A 19,061-nucleotide genomic window follows, 5' to 3' on the forward strand; every position below is an offset into this window, starting at 1 on the left:
AGGAGATGCAGGGGGAGGAGATGCAGGGGGCAGCGTCTGGAATGTCCTAAAGGCCTGGAACGTCCCTCTTTCTTCTCCAGTTGTTTTAAAGTCCTGGTTTCAATTCAAGCCACAGTGTCCACAGTGTGAAACCTGCCCCAACAGAGGCTCAGCTTCCCCAGAAAGCCACGTCCTCCGTCACCCAGGCAGAGGGACAGGATGGGACATGCGTGGGACGGGAGGAGCCTGGAGAGAGAGCAGGGGCTCTGGACCAAGGCCCTACCCCGGCCACCGGACCAGCCTGCACCGGAGACCCAGCCCTTTAGAGAAACTGCCCTCACGGCCTGGACCACAGGGGCCCAGACCACAGGGGCCTGGACCACAGGGGCCCGGACCACAGGGGCCTGGACCCCAGGGGCCCGGACCACAGGGCCCTGCATAGAGAGCCTCCCTGATGGGAGGGAGGCGCCACCTGGACATGGGGTACGAGTTTCTGTTGTTGTCCCCTCCCAAGCAGAAAACTAATCTACAGCCATTAAGTAGAAGAAGTGAGTCCGACAACCCTAGGCAGCTGCGAGTAAGTCCCTGCCCTAAGGATGTGAAGCCCAGGAACACGTCACTCCCCCATTTCCCCCCTCCCGCCCTGGCGAGGAGAAGGCTGGGCAATCTGCGTCACTCACTGCTGCGAGCCTGACATCAGGAGACGGGTGTGGGCTGAGGACCCCGGCAGGCAGGTGAGCTGCACGTCGGCCAGGGCCTCTCACCCTTGTGGGAGCGCGAGGAAGAGGCAGACGCCACCACAGGGTCGGGAGGAAGCAGGTGAAACTGCTATTTAACTAATTACAAGCCTCACAGGAAGGCGGAGGAACAAGGAAACTCAACACAGTCAACGCGCTGAAACCAGAAGGAAGAAAATAAAGATCAGGACAGAGGTGAATACACCGCCAACCCCGGGCTCTCCGTGGACCAATGACCGTTCAGCCACGGAGGCTTTTAGCAGGACTGTCTCCCCCGCTGGGGCCGTGCTGCCCCCATAAACAGGGCCCAGGGTGCGAGGGCTCTGCGCTCCTTCCCCGAGACACCCCCAAACAAAGGATGCCTGCACGCATCCACTGCCCAGGAAACGGGATGCGAAGCTAGAGCTGTCTGCGACCAAATACAACGGACGCACGAACACGTGAGAAAGAAAAATAAAGGAGTCTCCGGCCAACCCGCCAGGCTCGTGCTATTCACGCTGCTCCTGCCCGCACTCACGGGGACTGTGTCTTCAGCCCGTGCTCCTGGCTCAGCCTGGGTGCTCCCAGCGTCACGGTCAGGCTCCATTTCCTGTGTGCCCTGCCGGACAGGTGCCACCTGCACCTGGATACCGAGGCTGCTCCGGGGTCCTTGGGTCCAGGCTCAGGTATGCAAATGAACGCCAGACTTAGAGATGTGGGGTTGCCTGGCTGGTTTGGCTCGGTGGATAGAGTGTCAGCCTGCGGACTGAAGGGTCCCAGGTTCGATTCTGGTCAAGGGCACAGGCCCAGGTTGCAGGCTCGATCCCCAGTGGGGGGTGTGCAGGAGGCAGCCGATCAGTAATTCTCTCTCATCGTTGATGTTTCTCTCTCTCTCTCCCACTTCCTTCCTCTCTGAAATCAATACAAATATATTTTTAAAAAAGAAAAGAAATGTGGGGTTATTGCTGCAGTTGGTTTAGTTTGAAAATATACAGGAGAGGGGATGAGAGTCAGTGGCACCCAGAATATTTCATTGAATCCAAGGCCACTGTGTGGAAGGTGAGGGGCTGGCCGCTGCAGCCTGGCCTGGGACCTGACCCCAGCTCCGCCCTCGCCGGCCTGTGCCTCAGTTTCCCCCGGAGGCTGCAGTGCGTGTGAGATGCATTAGTGAGCTCCTGGGAGGCTCCCAGGAATTAATGCGCGTGAAGGCCCCAAACAGCACCTGGCATGTACTTCCCGGTCTTCGTATTTATTTTAACTATTCTCACTGTTCTCATTAATAAGCTTTAATTAAAACTTCTAAATCTGTTATTAAGAAGTAAAAAGACAAATGAGTTGAATTTGAAACAACCCACTGTCTCGGGGGAAACCCGAGGTATTTTTCCTGCAGCGACTTGCTCAGCCCTGTCCCCGGGGAGGCTGGAACGGCACCCACACGCCCAGGGGCAGGGCATCTCCAGGTTTGATAAGAGAAGCCAGGCCCCTTTGCCTGCAGGTTGGCTTTTTTTTTTTTTTTTTTTTTTTTTTTATATTCGTTGTGGGCCACATGTGGCCCGAGGGCCGAGAGTTTGACATGCTTGATTTATTTTATATATATATATATTTAATTGATTTTTTTTACGGAGAGGAAGGGAGAGAGATAGAGCATTAGAAACATCGATGAGAGAGAAACATCGATCAGCTGCCTCCTGCACACTCCCCACGGGGGATGTGCCCGCAACCAAGGTACATGCCCTTGACGAGAATCAAACCCAGGACCCTTCAGTCTGCAGGCTGATGCTCTATCCACTGAGCCAAACCAGCTAAGGCAGGTCGGCATCTTTAAGACACATGCCTGGCACGTCTGTGACAACTGTCCACTTAAAAAATGAGTAAACGACACTGAAGCTAAGTCACGCCCCTGCACTCAGGCCCATTGTGAAACAGGTATTTTGAACATGTGCACTGAAGTCGTTGTCCTGATTAAGGAGTCAGTTTATCCGTAGGAAGTGGTCCAGTCGCTCATATTCGTATGAGACAAGCACGGCATCGTGAATGGGAACCAGGGGATCTGTTTTAACCCGCACAAGAGCCGCCCCTCACCCGTCACAAAACCAGGAGGACGGTCCTTAACGGGCCTCCGAGGGCATCTCACGGCCACAGCAGCGCAGCGGGGGGCTGGGGTGCCCTCACGCTGGAGAGGATGTGATGATGACGTGTTTTCTCTAAAGGAGTGGTTCTCAACCTTCCTAAAGCCGCGACCCTTTAATACAGCTCCTCATGTTGTGGTGACCCCCAATTTCATTGTCACAAATTGAACATAATTAAAGCATAGTGATTAATCACAAAAACAATATGTCATTATAGATGTGTTTTCCAATGGTCTTAGACGACCCCTGTGAAAGGGTTGTTCGACCCCCCAAAGGGGTCGCGGCCCACAGGTTGAGAACCGCTGCTCTAAAGTTTTAATTTTGCAGCTAAGGTGAGAAGTAAAGCCAGAGAGGCCTGGATTCGAATCGCTCTCAGAGGAGTAGGCACGCCTCCTAAAACTTGAAAAAGTGCTCATTTCTACCCAGACCACAGGCATTTCAAAGGCCAGGCTTTAAAGGAACCGCGAGAAAGAGGCTGCAGGGAACCAGGGATGGAGCCCAATCAAAACGAGCCCGGGGAGACAGACACAGCCTCCGATTGTCCGGAAAAGCCGTGTGTGTGTGTGGCAGGTGACACGCCCAGCAGAGGGGTGCAGGAGAGGAGAGGGGGCACCTGGCCAGAGACGCTGGCCAGCCACGAACCGTCCCTGCCTTCCACCTCCCCCAACAGCGTGCACTCTCTCAGCATCTCTCCTGCCAATATGCTGTCCATTTGCAGGAATGGCCGCCTGCTGACACCTCTGTTCCGGCGTGGTCCTGGCCAACACGTAGCCAGACCCCATGTTCACATTTTAATAAGGTGACAACCTATTTACTGGGAAGCTTGTCGCTGGTAACTCCTACGACTCCTGAAAGCCGAGTCACAGTTCCAAGAATGAGGACTCCTTGGGGGTATTTTGTCTTTAAAGAAATGCCAACATCCGTCATAAACATAAACACGCGATTTCAGACCCACGGCCTTGCTTTGCCCAAGGTCAGCTCCGCGCTCTGTGCGGAAGCCCAGCTCCTCCTCACCGGGCAGCCGGCCGCGTCTTACCCGGGTGTGCGTGCGGATGTGCATCTTCAGCCCGTCGTTCTTGCTGAAGCCCTTCTCGCAGTACGGGCACTGGTAGGGGCGCTCGCCTACGAGAGAGGGAGGGCTCCGCGTCAGAACACGCAAGGCGCAGAGCAGGCAGCGCCATCCTCCTCCTCCTCCCGCACCCAGATCGGTCCCCACCCGCTCCGTGCGCCCTGGGCCCCGCACCACAGCAGCGGGCAGTGGGCTGGCCTTCCCTCCGGTGGACAGGGACCCAGCCCGCTGCACCTGCTGGACTGGGAAACAAGCCAGAGTCCCAGCAGCAGGCCTGATGCGCGGTCCTTTTACGGCGTGAGCCCACCTGAAGTCTCCTGATTTTAAGAATTTGTGAAAAAAACTTTACAGGAATCATTTTTTTACTCCTCATCTGAGGATATCCTTAGAGAGAAGAAGGGGGAGAGAGAGAGAGAGAGAGAGAGAGAGAGAGAGAGAGAGAGAGAGACAGACATCGATGTGAGAAACACCTATCAGTTGCCTTCTGCATGGGACGATGCTCAACCACTCCAGCCAGGCTCTCTGAGTCAATTTGTTAAGAAGCGACATTAATCAATGAGCACTGAGGGTCTTTAATGATCCCACTGATGCTTTCTTTGCTTTTAAAGAAAGGATTTCATGTCCTATCTCAGTTAGGGGGATGAGTTTCCAAAGACTTTCATAGAATTGGTGTTCGCTGAACAGAACCACCGGCTGCTGAACTAGGCAATCACAGACCCACACTCTGATGTGACCAGGTACCTGTCACCTACAGGTTACTTAGGACTTGCCAAGCCTCTTTGTAAACCAAGCAAGCACGCAGACACTTGTCGCAGTGTGTTGAAGTTCTACTGCGAAACGACAGAAATGTGACAAAATGTAATGTGCAGCTGCCCCCAGGCAAAGGCGACTGGCAGAAAAGCCACTTGTCACCTATTCCTCCATTGAACCCGGCGCTTACGTGGGTGCTGGTCCCGGCTGCCCCGAAGCCCAGCACCAGGAGGTAGCCACCTTTCAGCAGGTGCAGGACTCTGCCCGTGCTTCCCTCCACGCAGAGGGGCCTCCGACCAGCAGTGCCTCCCTCCTGTGCGGACCAGGACTCTCCTTCCGTCCGCGGTCACTGGCATCGTTCCAGTGAGCCAGGCGCTGCCTCCCCACCAGGCCCCGCCCTGGCCCCTCCAGCCAGTGCTGCCTCCAGAGACAGATGGCTCCCCGCGGGTCCCGGGCCCCCATGGCCTCCGTGGCCCCGTGGCCCCCGGGCCGCCTCTGCCCCACTGAACCTGGGTTTGAAGCAGGGACGTCTCGGGGAGTCCCCAGCACGGCCCACGGTCCAGCCTCAGCGGGAGGAGTGGCGCCCGGGCTCCTGTGAGCTGGGCCCGGGAATGAGGACACGCCCCCCACAGGGACAGCCCTCCGGGATGAAGGAACTAACCTTGGACAAGAGCAGCCTTTCTTTCCTGCGTGGACGCCGCCAGGCAGAGGCTGAGCGCGCTCTGAGGCCAGTGCACGTGCCGTCCTGCAGGACCGCGGGCGGATTCGGGCACTGCCTTCACTTTGTTTGGGGAACCACAGTGCTATGTTGACTAACACGAGAATTAGTTCAAAAATTCGCTAAGAAAATGGAGCTAAAAGCTCACATAAGCAGAAACAGTAACAACAGCCACGGGGGTCCCACTCGCTCTGCTCTGCGGAGCACGCCCCTCAACCCCTCGCAGCAACTTTCGTCCTGGCAGCAACCTTGGGGTGTGGGCATCCGTGTCCCTGGTTTCCAAACGGAGAAGGTGAGGCGCAGGGAGGAGGCGCAGGTGCCTCAGCGGACAGAGCTATTGCGCACGGGAGTCAGGATGTAGCCCCGGCTCTGCGCCACCCCCCCACCCCCACCCCCACCCCCGATTAACAATGTGGCTGCTGTTCGGGGTAACGGAGGTGGGACTTTCTAAAGTGACTGACGGAAACTCCGCTTCTTGACATGGCAGTTGACATGAACCAGATGTTTCTGTCCAGCGAGGGAGGCGCTGAGTCCTCAAAGTTCACAGGGAGCGGGGGTGCTGGGGGTGTGGGGGAGGAATGTATGTTAAGTCTCAACAGGCCCGCCATCACAGGAGACAGGTACGCACCTTCCACACGGAGCGGAACGCGGCCCAGGCCAATACCGCACACACAGCGCCCAGGGGCAGCTACCGGCAGTCAGTTAGTGGGCACAGCCGCACACAGGACACTGACGTGGGCATGACGTGTGCGTGATGTGTGCGTGACTGGGCTGAGAAAAGCAGGCGAGTTCTTTGTGTCTGCCTCTCTCCTCACATTACGCTCTGACACCCAGTAACATTACCACCCTCTGTGTTTTCTTCAAACACGTCCAGGAACACACAGGAACACGATGCCCGCTGGACAGGGCTGGATGGAGGCTGATTTTAAAAGATGCCTCAAAGCAGAGGCTCCGTGAAGCAGCCTCACTCGTTTGTTAAACAGGTATCTGCCCTCGTCCAGGGCCTTGGGATGGGGTTACGAGTACATTCGCACAATCACCGCCCCTTCAATGTCACTCGTGCGAGGAGAAAGGCATGGAGAAGTTAAAGAAAACAGACGATCATCTCAGATACGGACGGAGGCAGGTGTGAGAAAGCCTCTGAGGGGGCGGGAGAAGGACGAGCTCAGGTCGTCAGGAAAGGCACAAGGACGGGAGGGATGCAGTTCCGGGGCCGGTGTAAGATCATCTGAGCACACTCGGGGTAAGTCTCCATCTTTGGATTATCTTATCGTACTGGGCTAGTGCCTCCAAAGTCTCACTGCCGGCACGCCTGAGGTGGAAGGAGCGTAAAGATATTCTAGGTGTGAAAGGGCGAGGAATGGTGGGAAATGCCAGGAAAGGGCTCCAGGAAACGGGGCTGTGCCCTCCACAGGGGGCATCCGGATGCCACATGGAACCCCTTACCAGGGTCTAGCCTGGCCCCCAAGCAAGTCACTCACTGGGACTCTTTAACAAAGAAAATGCATTATGACAACAACCATGCAAAGGCGGCTAAAGGCAATAGGGGGAAACCCGATTCTAGTCTAATGCATGCTATTAGAATAATAATTTATTAACGCTGCCATTATTTTATGCAATGGAATGTTAATTAAAGACGTGAGAAGAACTCTGGTTCTCACCAAATAGCAACATACTGATATTAAAACAGCATCTGATGTTTGTGGAGGGAGTGAAGGTTAGCGTGTGCGCTCACATACAAGGACTCTAAAGCCCCCAAATACTGACTATCCATCGATGGCTACAAAACCACCTCACTGTCCAACATCTGGACACAAATCCTTTCCAAAGATCGTTGTTTAGGTCACATGAAATTAATAAAGAAAAACCTTGCAAATCCTGATATTCTTAAATGAGGTATCTTGATACTCTTAAATTAGGCCACGGATTTAAGAAATGAACTTGACCACTTGGTCAGATGGCTCAGAAGATCAAGTTTTATGTCATGCCAGTAAACACACTGAATGCGACAGATTGAGCAGTAATGGCCAAGAGCAACTTGGAAGATTAAAAAATATATAAAATAGCCCGGCTGGCGTGGCTCAGGGGTTGAGCAACAACCCATGAACCAGGAGGTCACAGTTCCTGCCTGTGGGGACAATTTGCATAATTAGTCTTTTTTTTTATAGGATTATTTATTGCTAGTGTTTTTAAACCTGTGAACAAATATTCTAAAAATGAATGGATTCCTTTAATAAAAAACATTAGAGAAGACAGACAAGTAGTGCCTGAAATCCAAGCAGAAGCAAATTATACTGAACCTTTGTTCCTAAGCGGATCACAGGTATTTACTGAAATATTAAATGTTTGCTGGGACAGTGATTTATGACTCGGTTCGAACAGCAGCATGCAGCCAGCCCGGAACAGAAGGCCCACAGCCGGCATCTACGCACACACAGACAGGGGAGCTGCAGGCAGGTAATTAACCTTCTGGCCCAAAAGCAGTTCCTAGAATTTCTCTCATAATTTATGAACGACGGTTGGAATCCCTGTCACAGTCCACAGATTCTTGCGGAATCACCCCAGTTCCAGCTGACCTGAGACGCTGTGGACGGTCGGGAGGCAGAGCCGCTGTTCCTGCTGCCCTCGGGGTGCCACCGGCGGCACTCCAGCCCGGGAGGCCGGTGATGAATGACAGCTGCCTGCCGGGCACAGACGCATGCTCTCATATGAACCAGCACCGAGTAGTAAGGTCTCATGGACCGTTGGTTTTGTGCTGGGAAAGTGTCTCCAGAGTGAAGTGCTCAGTTAGACCATAAGTAACATGCCACGCCCCTACACGTCCAAGTGCAGATGAGTATCCTCAACTGGCTGATGACCCAGAGGATGTCATCACACATTGTGGGAGGCATGTACGTAACCCATGGTAAGTCAGGAGCAACGGGAGGTTAGGGGGTATTGTTAGAGAACAAGGGGTAAAACACCAGCCAGGCGACACTGGAAAACGGAAGCCTTCGTTCAGTTCTGGAGGAACCACACACGAGTTCTATAACGAGCAAATCACTGGATTTTGATGCGCGTGAATTCAACTAAGAGGCTTGAACTAGAAACTTCCTGAAATTCCTTTCTATACTAAAAGTCAATAATATTATATTTTTCCCTGGCCGGTGTGGCCCAGTTGGTTGGTCATCATTCTGTCCACTAAAGGGTCGCCAGTTCAATTCCCGGTCAGGACACATGCCCGGGTTGTGGGCTGGATCCCTGGTGGGGGGTGTGCATGGCCGCCAATCAATGTTGCCCTCTTGCCTCAATGTTTTCTTTCTCTCTCTCCCCCTCCTTTCCTCTCTCTTTAAAAATCAATAAAAATATTTTTAAGAAAGAATACTATAGTTTAATGATGTATAAAAGCAAAATGTCTTGTGCACACTTGATGTACATGCCCTTATTCAAATCACCTAATTACGAAGAATGAGTAGACTTCAGAAGGTAGATACAAAGTTTATGAAAAATACCATTCTCAAGGATAATGGAAAAACCACAGTTTTGTCAGATTTCGCCCCAGCGGTACCGAAGGATGGGAATGGGAATGGGGCAGAGGGACAGAGTAGAGGTGAGACAAGGGTACAGCTGATACAACTGATTGGTTAGCGGAGGCAGCAAAGGATAAAGTCAACCAACATGTGAAGAACCAGAGGCATTATTCAAAAGGTTTCCTTTAAACACAAAAAATACTAAGATTCCTCCCAGAAGGAACAGACAGGTAGTAACTGAATAGCTAAGTTATCACCGTCTTAGAGAATGGCCGCTAGTCTGAGCCAGTAGAGTAAGAGCGGTTCAGAGAAAGTGAACGTGAAGTAGACACACACCACACCTACACAAAGTGACGCACGACACCAGCAGATGGAAGGAGGAGCCCGAGGCTGTGGCCACGTCTCCCCTTCATAAAACCGGGCTGAGGTTACGAGAGAGAATCCGCTTCCCAAAATACCGATGGACGGTTTGAATACTGTAACAACAAAATGAAACCGGCTCTTTCAACACCATCAGGAGACAGAAAAGACCATGACCTGCATAAGCACCTCGGCACACGGCGGAGTGCTCAGTGCCCGTCGCCTCGCGGAAAGGCCATCCGTTGATAGCCACTTCCTGGGCGCAATAAAGCAACCCATCCGCTGGGTAACGTTCGGGGGAAACTGTGGGGACTCGGTGGTTGCCGGGTGAGAGTTGGGGGATGAATGGGCAGAGCACAGAGGGTTTCGGGGCAGTGAAACGACTCGGTGCAAAACTCCAATCACGGGCGCGTGTTGGTATCATTTGCCCGAACCCACAGGATGTCCAACAGCAAGAAGGAGCCTTGAGGTAGACGCTGGGCTTGGGGTTTATAATGTGTCGGCACAGGTTCATGGGTTGTAACAGACACGCCCCTCGGGCTGGGGATGTGGATGGTGGGGGGCTGTGTCGGAGGAGGAGGTAGATGAGCAACTCTCTGCACCTTCCCTTCATTTTACTGTGAGCCTAAACTTGCTCTAAAAATAAAACCCTTTAAAAAAAAAGCAATCTGGTGAAACTGCGTTTAACCGTCGTGTACTCTGTATGTTATTGCCACTATAAAGGTGGCTCAGGAGGACATGAACATGGGAATGTGAAAACAAAAATTTTAGAGCACCTTTCATTTGGCTCTAAAGCATAACACTTTCAAACTACTGAAGTAATGTTAAGACCTTTAGAATTTCATTCCTCATCTTTTATACTGAAGAACTTCGAGCATTTTATAATTCTTGTGTTGTATATTTTTTATAAATATTTATTGGTTTCAGAGAGGAAGGAAGAGGGAGAAAGAGATAGAAACATCAATGACGAGAATCATTGCTTGGCTGCCTCCTGCACGCCCTCCACTGGGGATCAAGCCTGTAACCCCAGCATGTGCCCCAACCAGGAATCGAACCATAACCTCCTGGTTCATATGTCGACACCCAACCACTGAGCCACACCAGCCACGCGCCTTGTGTTCATCATAACAGCTGGGTAGAAGGGACCACACTTGGATTCTATCTCCTTGACTAGGTAGGTCATTCCCGTATTCCCTGGACTGGCTGGGCCATTTGCCGTCTGAGCCTCAGGTTCAGTGACAGGAAGTGAGCGTGGCCGTGGGAACCTGCCCCGCCCGCCCGGCCTTTGCAGCCGAGTGTGGAGGTGAACCGATGAACACAGTGCCACGGTAACCGGGAGCGATGTCTGTGTGATGGGAGGCAGGGGCCTCCTGGTCGCTGCTGGATGAGACCCCCAGCAGGGGCCAGAACCGCCTCCCAGCTGCTGGATACCTGCTGCTCCCTACCCGCTGCTCCTGGCTATGCCAGTTCCACAGGGTCAACCTCGTCACGCGGAACGAACCCGCCTCTACTGCTCTCTGGATAAAGTGGGAGTGGGCACTCCTGTGACCCGGGACGCACAGGGACCCACGCGGGAGGCTCAGCGGGAAGGCGCGGGGAGCAGTTTGTCCTCGACATGAAGTGACCACGACTACGGCCATTCAGACTTGTTTTTGTGAACACTTGCTTTCTCATATAAAAGCGGGGAGCCTGTCATTTAAAGAGAAAGGAAGGACGAAAAGAGGGAAGGACAGGAGGGAGAGGGAGGGAGCTGGAATTAGAGGAATCAAGGCACACTCAGAATGGAGGAGACTCCGGTCTGCTGCCACGTGCTGGACCGCACACCCGCCGGATGAGGTGGGTGCTGACGTGAGCACGGGAAGGCCTGTGGCTCAGGGAGCCCGCATCTCCCCAGCGGTCTGTGTGCGAGTCAGAGCCACACGCGGGGAAAGACCCCAGTGCCGTCACACCGACGGATTTGAACGTGACGGATGGGAGAGCCGGGGAGGGGGTGTGAGGTCCCACAGGACAGGGCCTTTGGGAAACGCCGCTTCCTGAGGGTGACAGGAGGATTAAGAGGAGGCCCCGGCCTCCACAGGGAGTGATCCGCTCCCTCTTCCGTCCCCTGGACAGTGTGTACATCACATCAGTCACAGCACGGCCAGACAGCGAGCGGCTTATCTCCACGCCAGATAGTTTGAGAAAGGCAACTTATTCAACATTTTTCTAGAATCAGAAATCGGATTTTATGAAACTTTAAGGGAGAAAACAGGCGAGATGGACTCTCCGTCCGGAGATGTTTTGTGGCATTAGGACGCCCTGGTCCCGGACGCCCCTCCTGCCCCCCCCCCCCCCCCCCCGCGGGGCCTCAGCTGCCCGCTCACCTGTGTGGCTGCGGATGTGCACGCGGAGCGTCCCGCTGCTGGCGAACTTCTGGCCGCAGTACGGGCAGGTCTTCTCCTTCTCTCCCGTGTGTGTCTACGGGGGGCGGGGGGGGGGGGTCCAAAGAGTTGAGGGTCAATCCAGAGAAACAGGTAACGATGACGAAGGGCAAACCCTTTCCTCCTGGCTTAGGTTTCATTCAAGTGATTTACTCTCACAAGGAGACTTTAAACCACTGTCACGCGCATCCCCTCTGGTTCCAAACCCCTCAGCTCCACGCATCGTGGGGACTTGAAAATAACCCTGCGGGCTACTGTCCAGGCCCTGTGGCCGCCCGCCTGCAAGGCTGCCCCGCGCCGGCGCTGACCTTCTTGTGGCTCCGCAGCACGGAGGGCGTGACGAAGGCCTTGTTGCACAGCTCGCAGCGGTACTTCTTGTGCCGCTCGTGCACCACCTGCACGTGCACGCTCAGCGTGTCCTTCCTCTTGAAGGTCGCGTCGCAGTGATGGCACTTGAAGGTCCTCTCACCTGGGAAACAGGAGGTCACAGGAGAGGAAATGAGGTGCCCCAGCGGGTCCCGCCAGCAGCCCGCACACACCTGCCGGTCTTGACCCCCCGCAGGTTGGCTTTAGGGCTCTGACCGCGTATCCCACCCGCAAAGGGGAGTGGGTCACGACAAGTTGGGTTCCACATTTAGAATCTCTGTGCGGCCAGGGAAGCCCTGTACCTTCGCATACTCTCAGCCTCTGCACCTGGAAATGTGGGCATTGAATTCATTTCCTGAGGGTCCATCAACTTGTTTTAAAAGTAAGTTTCCAGGGCAGGGTTTGAGCCAAGTGAGCCTTGTGGGGACAAAAGGCCTCTGTCAAGGAGAGGAGCTGCGCTGGGGACCCCTCATTTCTCCCCTCAATCCCACAACGGTCCACACGGCCTTCCAGGGCTGGGGCACGGGCAGGCCTGGTCACTGGCAGCCAGCTGGGGGGCGAGGGCCTGAGGGAGACAGAGTGGCCTTCCCATCCCGGGACAGGGGCCTCGAGCCCCCCGCCTGCCTCAGCACGGTCTCTGGGACTTGGTCTCAGGTATGTGGACGGGAGCCCCACAGTGGTCCTTAGTGGGCGTGAAGCTGCTGGGGGAGGGGTTCTGCCCAGGCTCTCAGTCTGGGGGGACAGGGGAGCCTAGAGTGGTAACTCCCGGCTTATACCCTAGAGCAGCGGTTCTCAACCTCTGGGTCACGACCCCTTTGGGGGTCGAACAACCCTTTCACTGGGGTTGCTTAAGACCATCGGAAAACACATATATAATTACATATTGTTTTTGTGATGAATCAAGATGCTTTAATGATGTTCCATTTGTGACAATGAAAGTGGGGGTCACCACAGCATGAGGAGCTGCATTAAAGGGTGGCGGCGTGAGGAAGGCTGGGAACCACTGCCCTGCAGCCCCGGGTGCCTGCCTTCATTCATGGCCTCGGCTGCAGGGGAAGAAGCTCAGGGAGCGCTCGGCACTTTCTAAGTTCACGGAACGCCATCTCTCAGCTCTTCCTGGCACGTCGGGCTCTCGGTGCCCCTTCCCAGCACTCTAAGCGGGGAACGCGCACAACCAGAGGACAGCGCCTCCCGCGGGAAGCCGTCGGTGCACGTAGCCCACGGCCCTACGCGTGCGAGACGGACTGTCACCGGATGCATGTCCCCCTTTAGAGAACAATGGCATCAGCACAGATTCACACGTTCACTGGGCAAGCGACACGGGCAACTTTCTAGTCTCAGTGAGAGGTGGCCTCGGCCCCGCCCCCTCCGCCTCCATCACAGTCAGCGTCCCTTTGGGCCTGTGGGGCCCTCGGGCTCCTTCCCAGCACACTGCCGGACAAAGAGAAGGGAAGGAGAAAGGGGGAGAAGGCAAGCCACCCCCCTCGTGTTTTCCATCAGAAAGCGGCTGTTTCGTCTCTCAGAGGCCTGTTGAGATCTGGTGTTTGAGACAAAGTCACGTGGGGGCCACGCGGGAATCGCAGGCCGGGGCCGGTTCTGAGCGCTTCGCCAGCAGTTGCTTAGTGCGTCTGTGTCGTGGGGGGTGCTGTGGCGACCCAGTTTGTCTCTACGTGTCTCTTTAGCCAGATCTGAACATTTCTTTTGTGTAAAATGTAGAACCAGTGAGAGCAAAGTGAAGGATGAGTTGACACAAGGTTACGAATGTTAATTATACCAGATCTTAGTCAGACCTGAAAGGAATTAAAAACCAAATCCTCCAAGATTGCGCCTGGCCAAGCATTTTCTTTTTTTTTTAAAAATATATTTTATTGATTTTTCACAGAGAGGAAGGGAGAGAGACAGAGAGTTAGAAACATCGATGAGAGAGAAACATCGATCAGCTGCCTCCTGCACATCTCCCACTGGGGATGTGCCCGCAACCCAGGCACACGCCCTTGACCGGAATCGAACCCGGGACCTTTCAGTCCGCAGGCCGACGCTCTATCCACTGAGCCAAACCGGTTTTGGCTGGCCAAGCATTTTCATTAAACTGTCAAGAGAAGCAAAATGTGCCACCCTGAACAGCACCTCGCTACGCAGCACCTTTCCCCGCGCGTTTTCATTCCGGGGTTCTTGGCTTTAAAGTGTATCAGAATTTTAAAATTCTGTTGAGATTTTATCTGATTTTACCAGATTTCCTTGCCTTCAATTTATCCCCCCATTTTAAAATCGAGAAGCTGGCTAGGAGCCTGCTTTTCGGCTTTCAGAATATTAGAAAATGGCAGTAATTTCCAAAATAATTGTGGCAAGTTTTCCTCGTGCCATGAGCGCACGGCAGTGTCTGATCACCACCTCCACGTGGTAAAGTTAAACGGGTTTTAAGCGTCCTGTTGTGTAATACTCGGTCTGGTGTTTTGTCCTCCGTTTGCACCGCCCAGTTTCCCATCCTCCTTAAATCACTCGTTTCCTCGCCCAATTCCAGAGTCGACCTTTCTAACCACATGTCGTGATGCAGCTTCATAAACCCCCTGATCAATGTGCCGATCAACTTTATATGAAACACACAGGCATGGCCCGGCCTCGGTGGCCTCAACCCTCTGCCTCAGACTGATCAGAACCAACAGGATGAAGTCAAAAGCATTGGATTCCTTCTCCCGAGAATTCCTTGCTGCTGTTAAAAATAAAACTTCGGCCCCGCCGGCGTGGCTCAGTGGTTGAGGAGGTCACAGTTCAATTCCCGGTCAGGGCACATGCCTGGGTTGTGGGCTCCATCCCCCGTGTGGGAGGTGTGCAGGAGGCAGCTGATCCATGATTCTCTCTCATCATTGATGTTTCTCTCTCTCTCTCCTTTCTTCTCTGAAATCAATAAAAAATATATATTTTAAAAAATAATAAAATAAATAAAACTTCATCTATCCAAAGAAAAATGTCCTGAGTCTGAGGCCACGGTTGCAAGTGTTCAGAGTATGAACAAGGCTCCCGTGTGTAAGTCCTTGTTCTAAAACCCACTCATCTCAGAACAGTGGTCCTTCCTGACCCATCGACAGGGAGACGGGATGGAAGCGCCGGCTGTTCTGTGACATGCGGGGCTGATGAAACGTACAGGTGCGCTTTAGAAGGAGAGCGGAGAGTCTGCTAAGAACTTCCCCAGAGCAGCAAGGGGGCCGCAGGGCCTGCGGGCACAGCCCATGCTTTCTATGGGAAAAGATGCCTTTCATTACCATCGTCAGCTCAGCTTTCATAAAAGCCTTAACATCTTTATCATTCTGATTTTTCGATACTTCCATGGGCCAGAGAAAATTTCTTCCAAGATACTATCTTATCTGTGCAATCAGCTGTCAAGCATGAGCAACGACTTCGCTTCCCTCACAAATATTAAAAATGCAATCAGCAGTGGAACCTTCATCTGTGGAGGGTGATCTACCGAGTAAACAACTCCAATTAGAAGCAAGAAAAGCAACTGTGACTCGTGACACCGCTTTCCCTTCCGTGTCAGGTGCCGTGGTCACGGACACCTGGACGGCGCCCCCACTTGGCCCTTCGGCTGCGCGGTCGCACTTTCTCCTCTACAGTGTGCGATGGCCTCGGCGAGGTGGCTGTGTATTCCGGGGCCCCCTCAACACGGCTCTGGGTGTGACGCTAGGCGGACTTCCGTGGGGTGGGTGTGTCTGATAAACAAAGGAAAACCGCACCCCTGCACCCCTGCCCAGGAAGGGCGTGCTGAGCGGGGAAGAGCGTGCTGAGCGGGGAAGAGCGGACGGACGCAGAGCTGGCTGCTCCCCGCACCGCGAGCCGCTCCCCGCACCGCGAGCCGCTCCCCGCACCGCGAGCCGAGTCCGTGCTGCCCTCTCTGCACCCCATCCTCTCTCTCAGTTCCTCAACTCAGAGGTCACGTTCGATGTGACGCTGACCTTCCCCATCAGCAAAGGCCTGTGAGCTCCTAAAATCACATCGCCGCCCCCCCAGCCTCTGCTCTGTTCCCTTAGTCCTTCCATGTACGTCTCACTGGGCGCGGACACACCTCGGTGAGACCTGCGGGTATGTAAGCCCCTGCCCCTGCTACTCCCATCAAACTGCAAAACACTTCGGCAGCCAAGAATGTACAGCCTTATATTTAAAAGGGACCAAATTGTCTGCTTTAGAGCAAATTTCAAAGCCACCTTTCAGGACACAGGCTATATGTTCCATACAAACTAAATGATGGTCCGGGTGACATAGAATAAAATGTCTCCTAAAATGGCTGATCTTCCTGTGGGAAAACAAACAAGGACGAGGGAAGATGAGAGGCGATTACTGTCCTGTGTGCACAGCAGACAGCTCCTTGGGGCCGGGGGTGGGACGGGGGTGGGACAGGGGAGACAAGTGCAAGGTCATCCCGGGGCCCTGCCCGCCTGACGCACTTACTGTTGTGTATGAGCAGGTGTCTGTGCAGGGAAAACGGGGTCCGGAATAGGGCCTTGCATTCCTCGCACTGGAACGGCCTCTCCTCGGAGTGGGTCTGCGGAGGAGAAACTGAGTCAGGAGGACGCGGAGCCCACACATCCTCACAGGAAAGGGAGCTCCGGGTCCAGGTGAGAAAGAGGAGAGAAGGGGACGCGGCCCATAACCTGCTTCTCCCGGTGACCACCGTCCACCCCAAACCACTCTCACCAGCATGCTGTGCGCACGGGACAAGCAAGCGTCCTTGCACATTCTCGCACCGGATAGACGTTTCACACGTGTTCATACGTGGCCCAGGAAACGGTGCCCATGACCACAAACACTCCCCAGCATGCAGCAGGGGTTTCTCGGGCTCTCGTCCAACAAGGCTGTCATTTCTCTGCGACTGAAGCGCCTTGACCACCCAGGGCTTTAACTGCGGGGCCGGCGCCTCATCAGAAAGGGACAGGGTGACTGTTTCCACCACCCCGCCCCCCGCCACGTCAGTGACCACCTCCAGGGGACGTTCAGTCCTGGGCGATGCTCCCCCCGTTAAACCAGGACAGCCACTCGTTGTAATTAACGCTCGGTAGATGCGTTAAACGTTTATTTTGTGTCAGATGCGAACCACCTTCCATGAGTTAGTTCACTTAATTCTAGCAGCAACCCGGCGACTAATGCTCTACTGTCCCCGTGTACAGATGAGAAGACTACGGCACCAACAGGCTCCGTCATTTGCTAACTGTCCAATCGCACAGATGCCATGAGCATCATTAAACAAAATATACTGATAGACAACAACTGCAAACCGCCTGCTAGATCTAAAACTCAAAAACAGAACCCCTGTCTCCCATCCTACGCCAGCATTCATCCATTTGGCGAAAATCAGTGGCTAAAACCCGGTTCCACCATGAGTGGCAAGGTACCACCAACATGTCCCAAGTCACACTGTGTCCTTATTACAATGAACAAATCACGTAACTGATGGAGTTTTACGATGCATGTGGGATACAGATGAAGGGAACACTTTAAAGGAAAGTCACCATTCACAGCCTAGTGACTGACACATTTCCCTCATCTGATGGACATTATAATCCTACTAGAGGCTAGGCGCAGGTATGGTCCCGAGGCCTGGCCTGCGATCAAGGCCATCTTCCCCAGCTGCCCGCAGCCAGCCCCGCCCCCTGCTGCCACCCATCCCTGGTTCCCCATTCCCCATTGGATGATCGGTGCCTGACAGCCGGGGGAAGGGACCGAGAGGTCGGCTGTTCCCGCCTGCTCGCCAGCCCCACCCCTGCTGCGGGTCGCCCTCAGTGTGTGGGGCGACCGGCGGGGTGGGGGCCTTGGTCTGGCATCTCCCGCGTCCCCTGCCACCCATCCCCGGTTCCCCATTTGCCATCAGGCGATCTGAGCCTACTGGTCGGGGAAAAGGACCAAGAGGTGGTCAGTGTGCCTCATAGTGAGTGGTCCAGTGGTCATTATGGTCGTTCCGCCATTAGGGTCAATTTGCATATTACCCCTTTATTATACAGGATAAACATAGTGTTGCTGAGAAAGGTATGATCATGCCTGCTTTCGGTTGTGAAAAATATAGAGAAAGGATGAGAAGAACAAATACTTTAAAAATCAGGATAAGCTACAGATATTCGAATGTGCTATTTAAGCCACAGAAATTTAAAATGGCCCTGGCTGGTGGCTCAGTGGTTAGCTTGTCAGCCCACACACAGAAGGGTCATGGGTTCAATTTCCAGTCAAAATCAATGGAAAAGGCCCAGACTGTTTGGCTCAGTGGATAGAGCATCGGCCTGTGGACTGAAGGCCCCAGGTTCGATTCCGGTCAAGGGCACGTACCTCGGTTGCAGGCTCCTCCCCAGCCCGGGCCCTGATCAGGGCTCGTGCAGGAGGCAACCCATTGATGTGTTCCTCTCAGATGGATGTTTCACTCTGCCTTTCCCTCTCTCTTCCACTCTCTCTAAAAATCAATGGAAAAATATATCCATGTGAGGATTAACAACAACAAAATATCAATGGAAAAAATACCTTAGAATGAGGATCAACCAAACAAATAAAAAACAAATCTAAAATGATAGGTGGAAATAAGTAGATTAATAAAATAGAAAAAAGAATAGTTTTCTTTTATTACAAAAATACATGATCACTTAATATAGGAAAATGTGGCATTTCAAATCGATAGGAAGACTGTAACATGTTTAGTAAATGGTTTTTAGGCAACCCTATAGAAATTCAGAAAAAAATAAGTTTGGTCTAGTTCACACCCCTTACAATAAGATAAATTTCATTTCAATTTAGGTGTTTGTTTGTTTTTAAGTTTGGAATAAAACCCTAAGCATACTAGAAGAAAATACAGTGAATTTTAATATAATTTTGGTGCTCACTTCGGCAGCACATATACTAAACTTGGAACTTGGAACGATACAGAGAAAATTAGCCTGGCTGGCATGGCTCTGTGGTTGAGCGTCGACCTGTGGACACAGGCCCGGGTTGTGGGCTTGATCCCCGTGTGAGGTGTGCACGAGGCAGCCAAACAGTGACTCTCTCTCATCATGGATGTTTCTATCTCTCTTCC

At 53.3% G+C, this 19,061-nt stretch overlaps 1 protein-coding gene across 1 annotated transcript in view; it reads right to left on the reverse strand.

The window, feature by feature from the left end:
* The window catches only part of PRDM5 (PR/SET domain 5), a 117,539-nt gene that overhangs the window by 26,376 nt on the left and 72,102 nt on the right, over positions 1-19,061 (reverse strand). The window contains exons 11-14 of the mRNA XM_081091909.1: positions 16,460-16,553; positions 11,959-12,119; positions 11,594-11,687; positions 3,861-3,946 (exon numbers count right to left, since the gene is read on the reverse strand). Coding sequence (XP_080948035.1) covers positions 3,861-3,946; positions 11,594-11,687; positions 11,959-12,119; positions 16,460-16,553 — 435 coding nt within the window. The remainder of the gene's footprint in view (positions 1-3,860; positions 3,947-11,593; positions 11,688-11,958; positions 12,120-16,459; positions 16,554-19,061) is intronic.

Source organism: Myotis nattereri (genome assembly GCF_964212035.1).
Source record: "Myotis nattereri genome assembly, chromosome: 5".
NCBI lineage: Eukaryota > Metazoa > Chordata > Mammalia > Chiroptera > Vespertilionidae > Myotis > Myotis nattereri.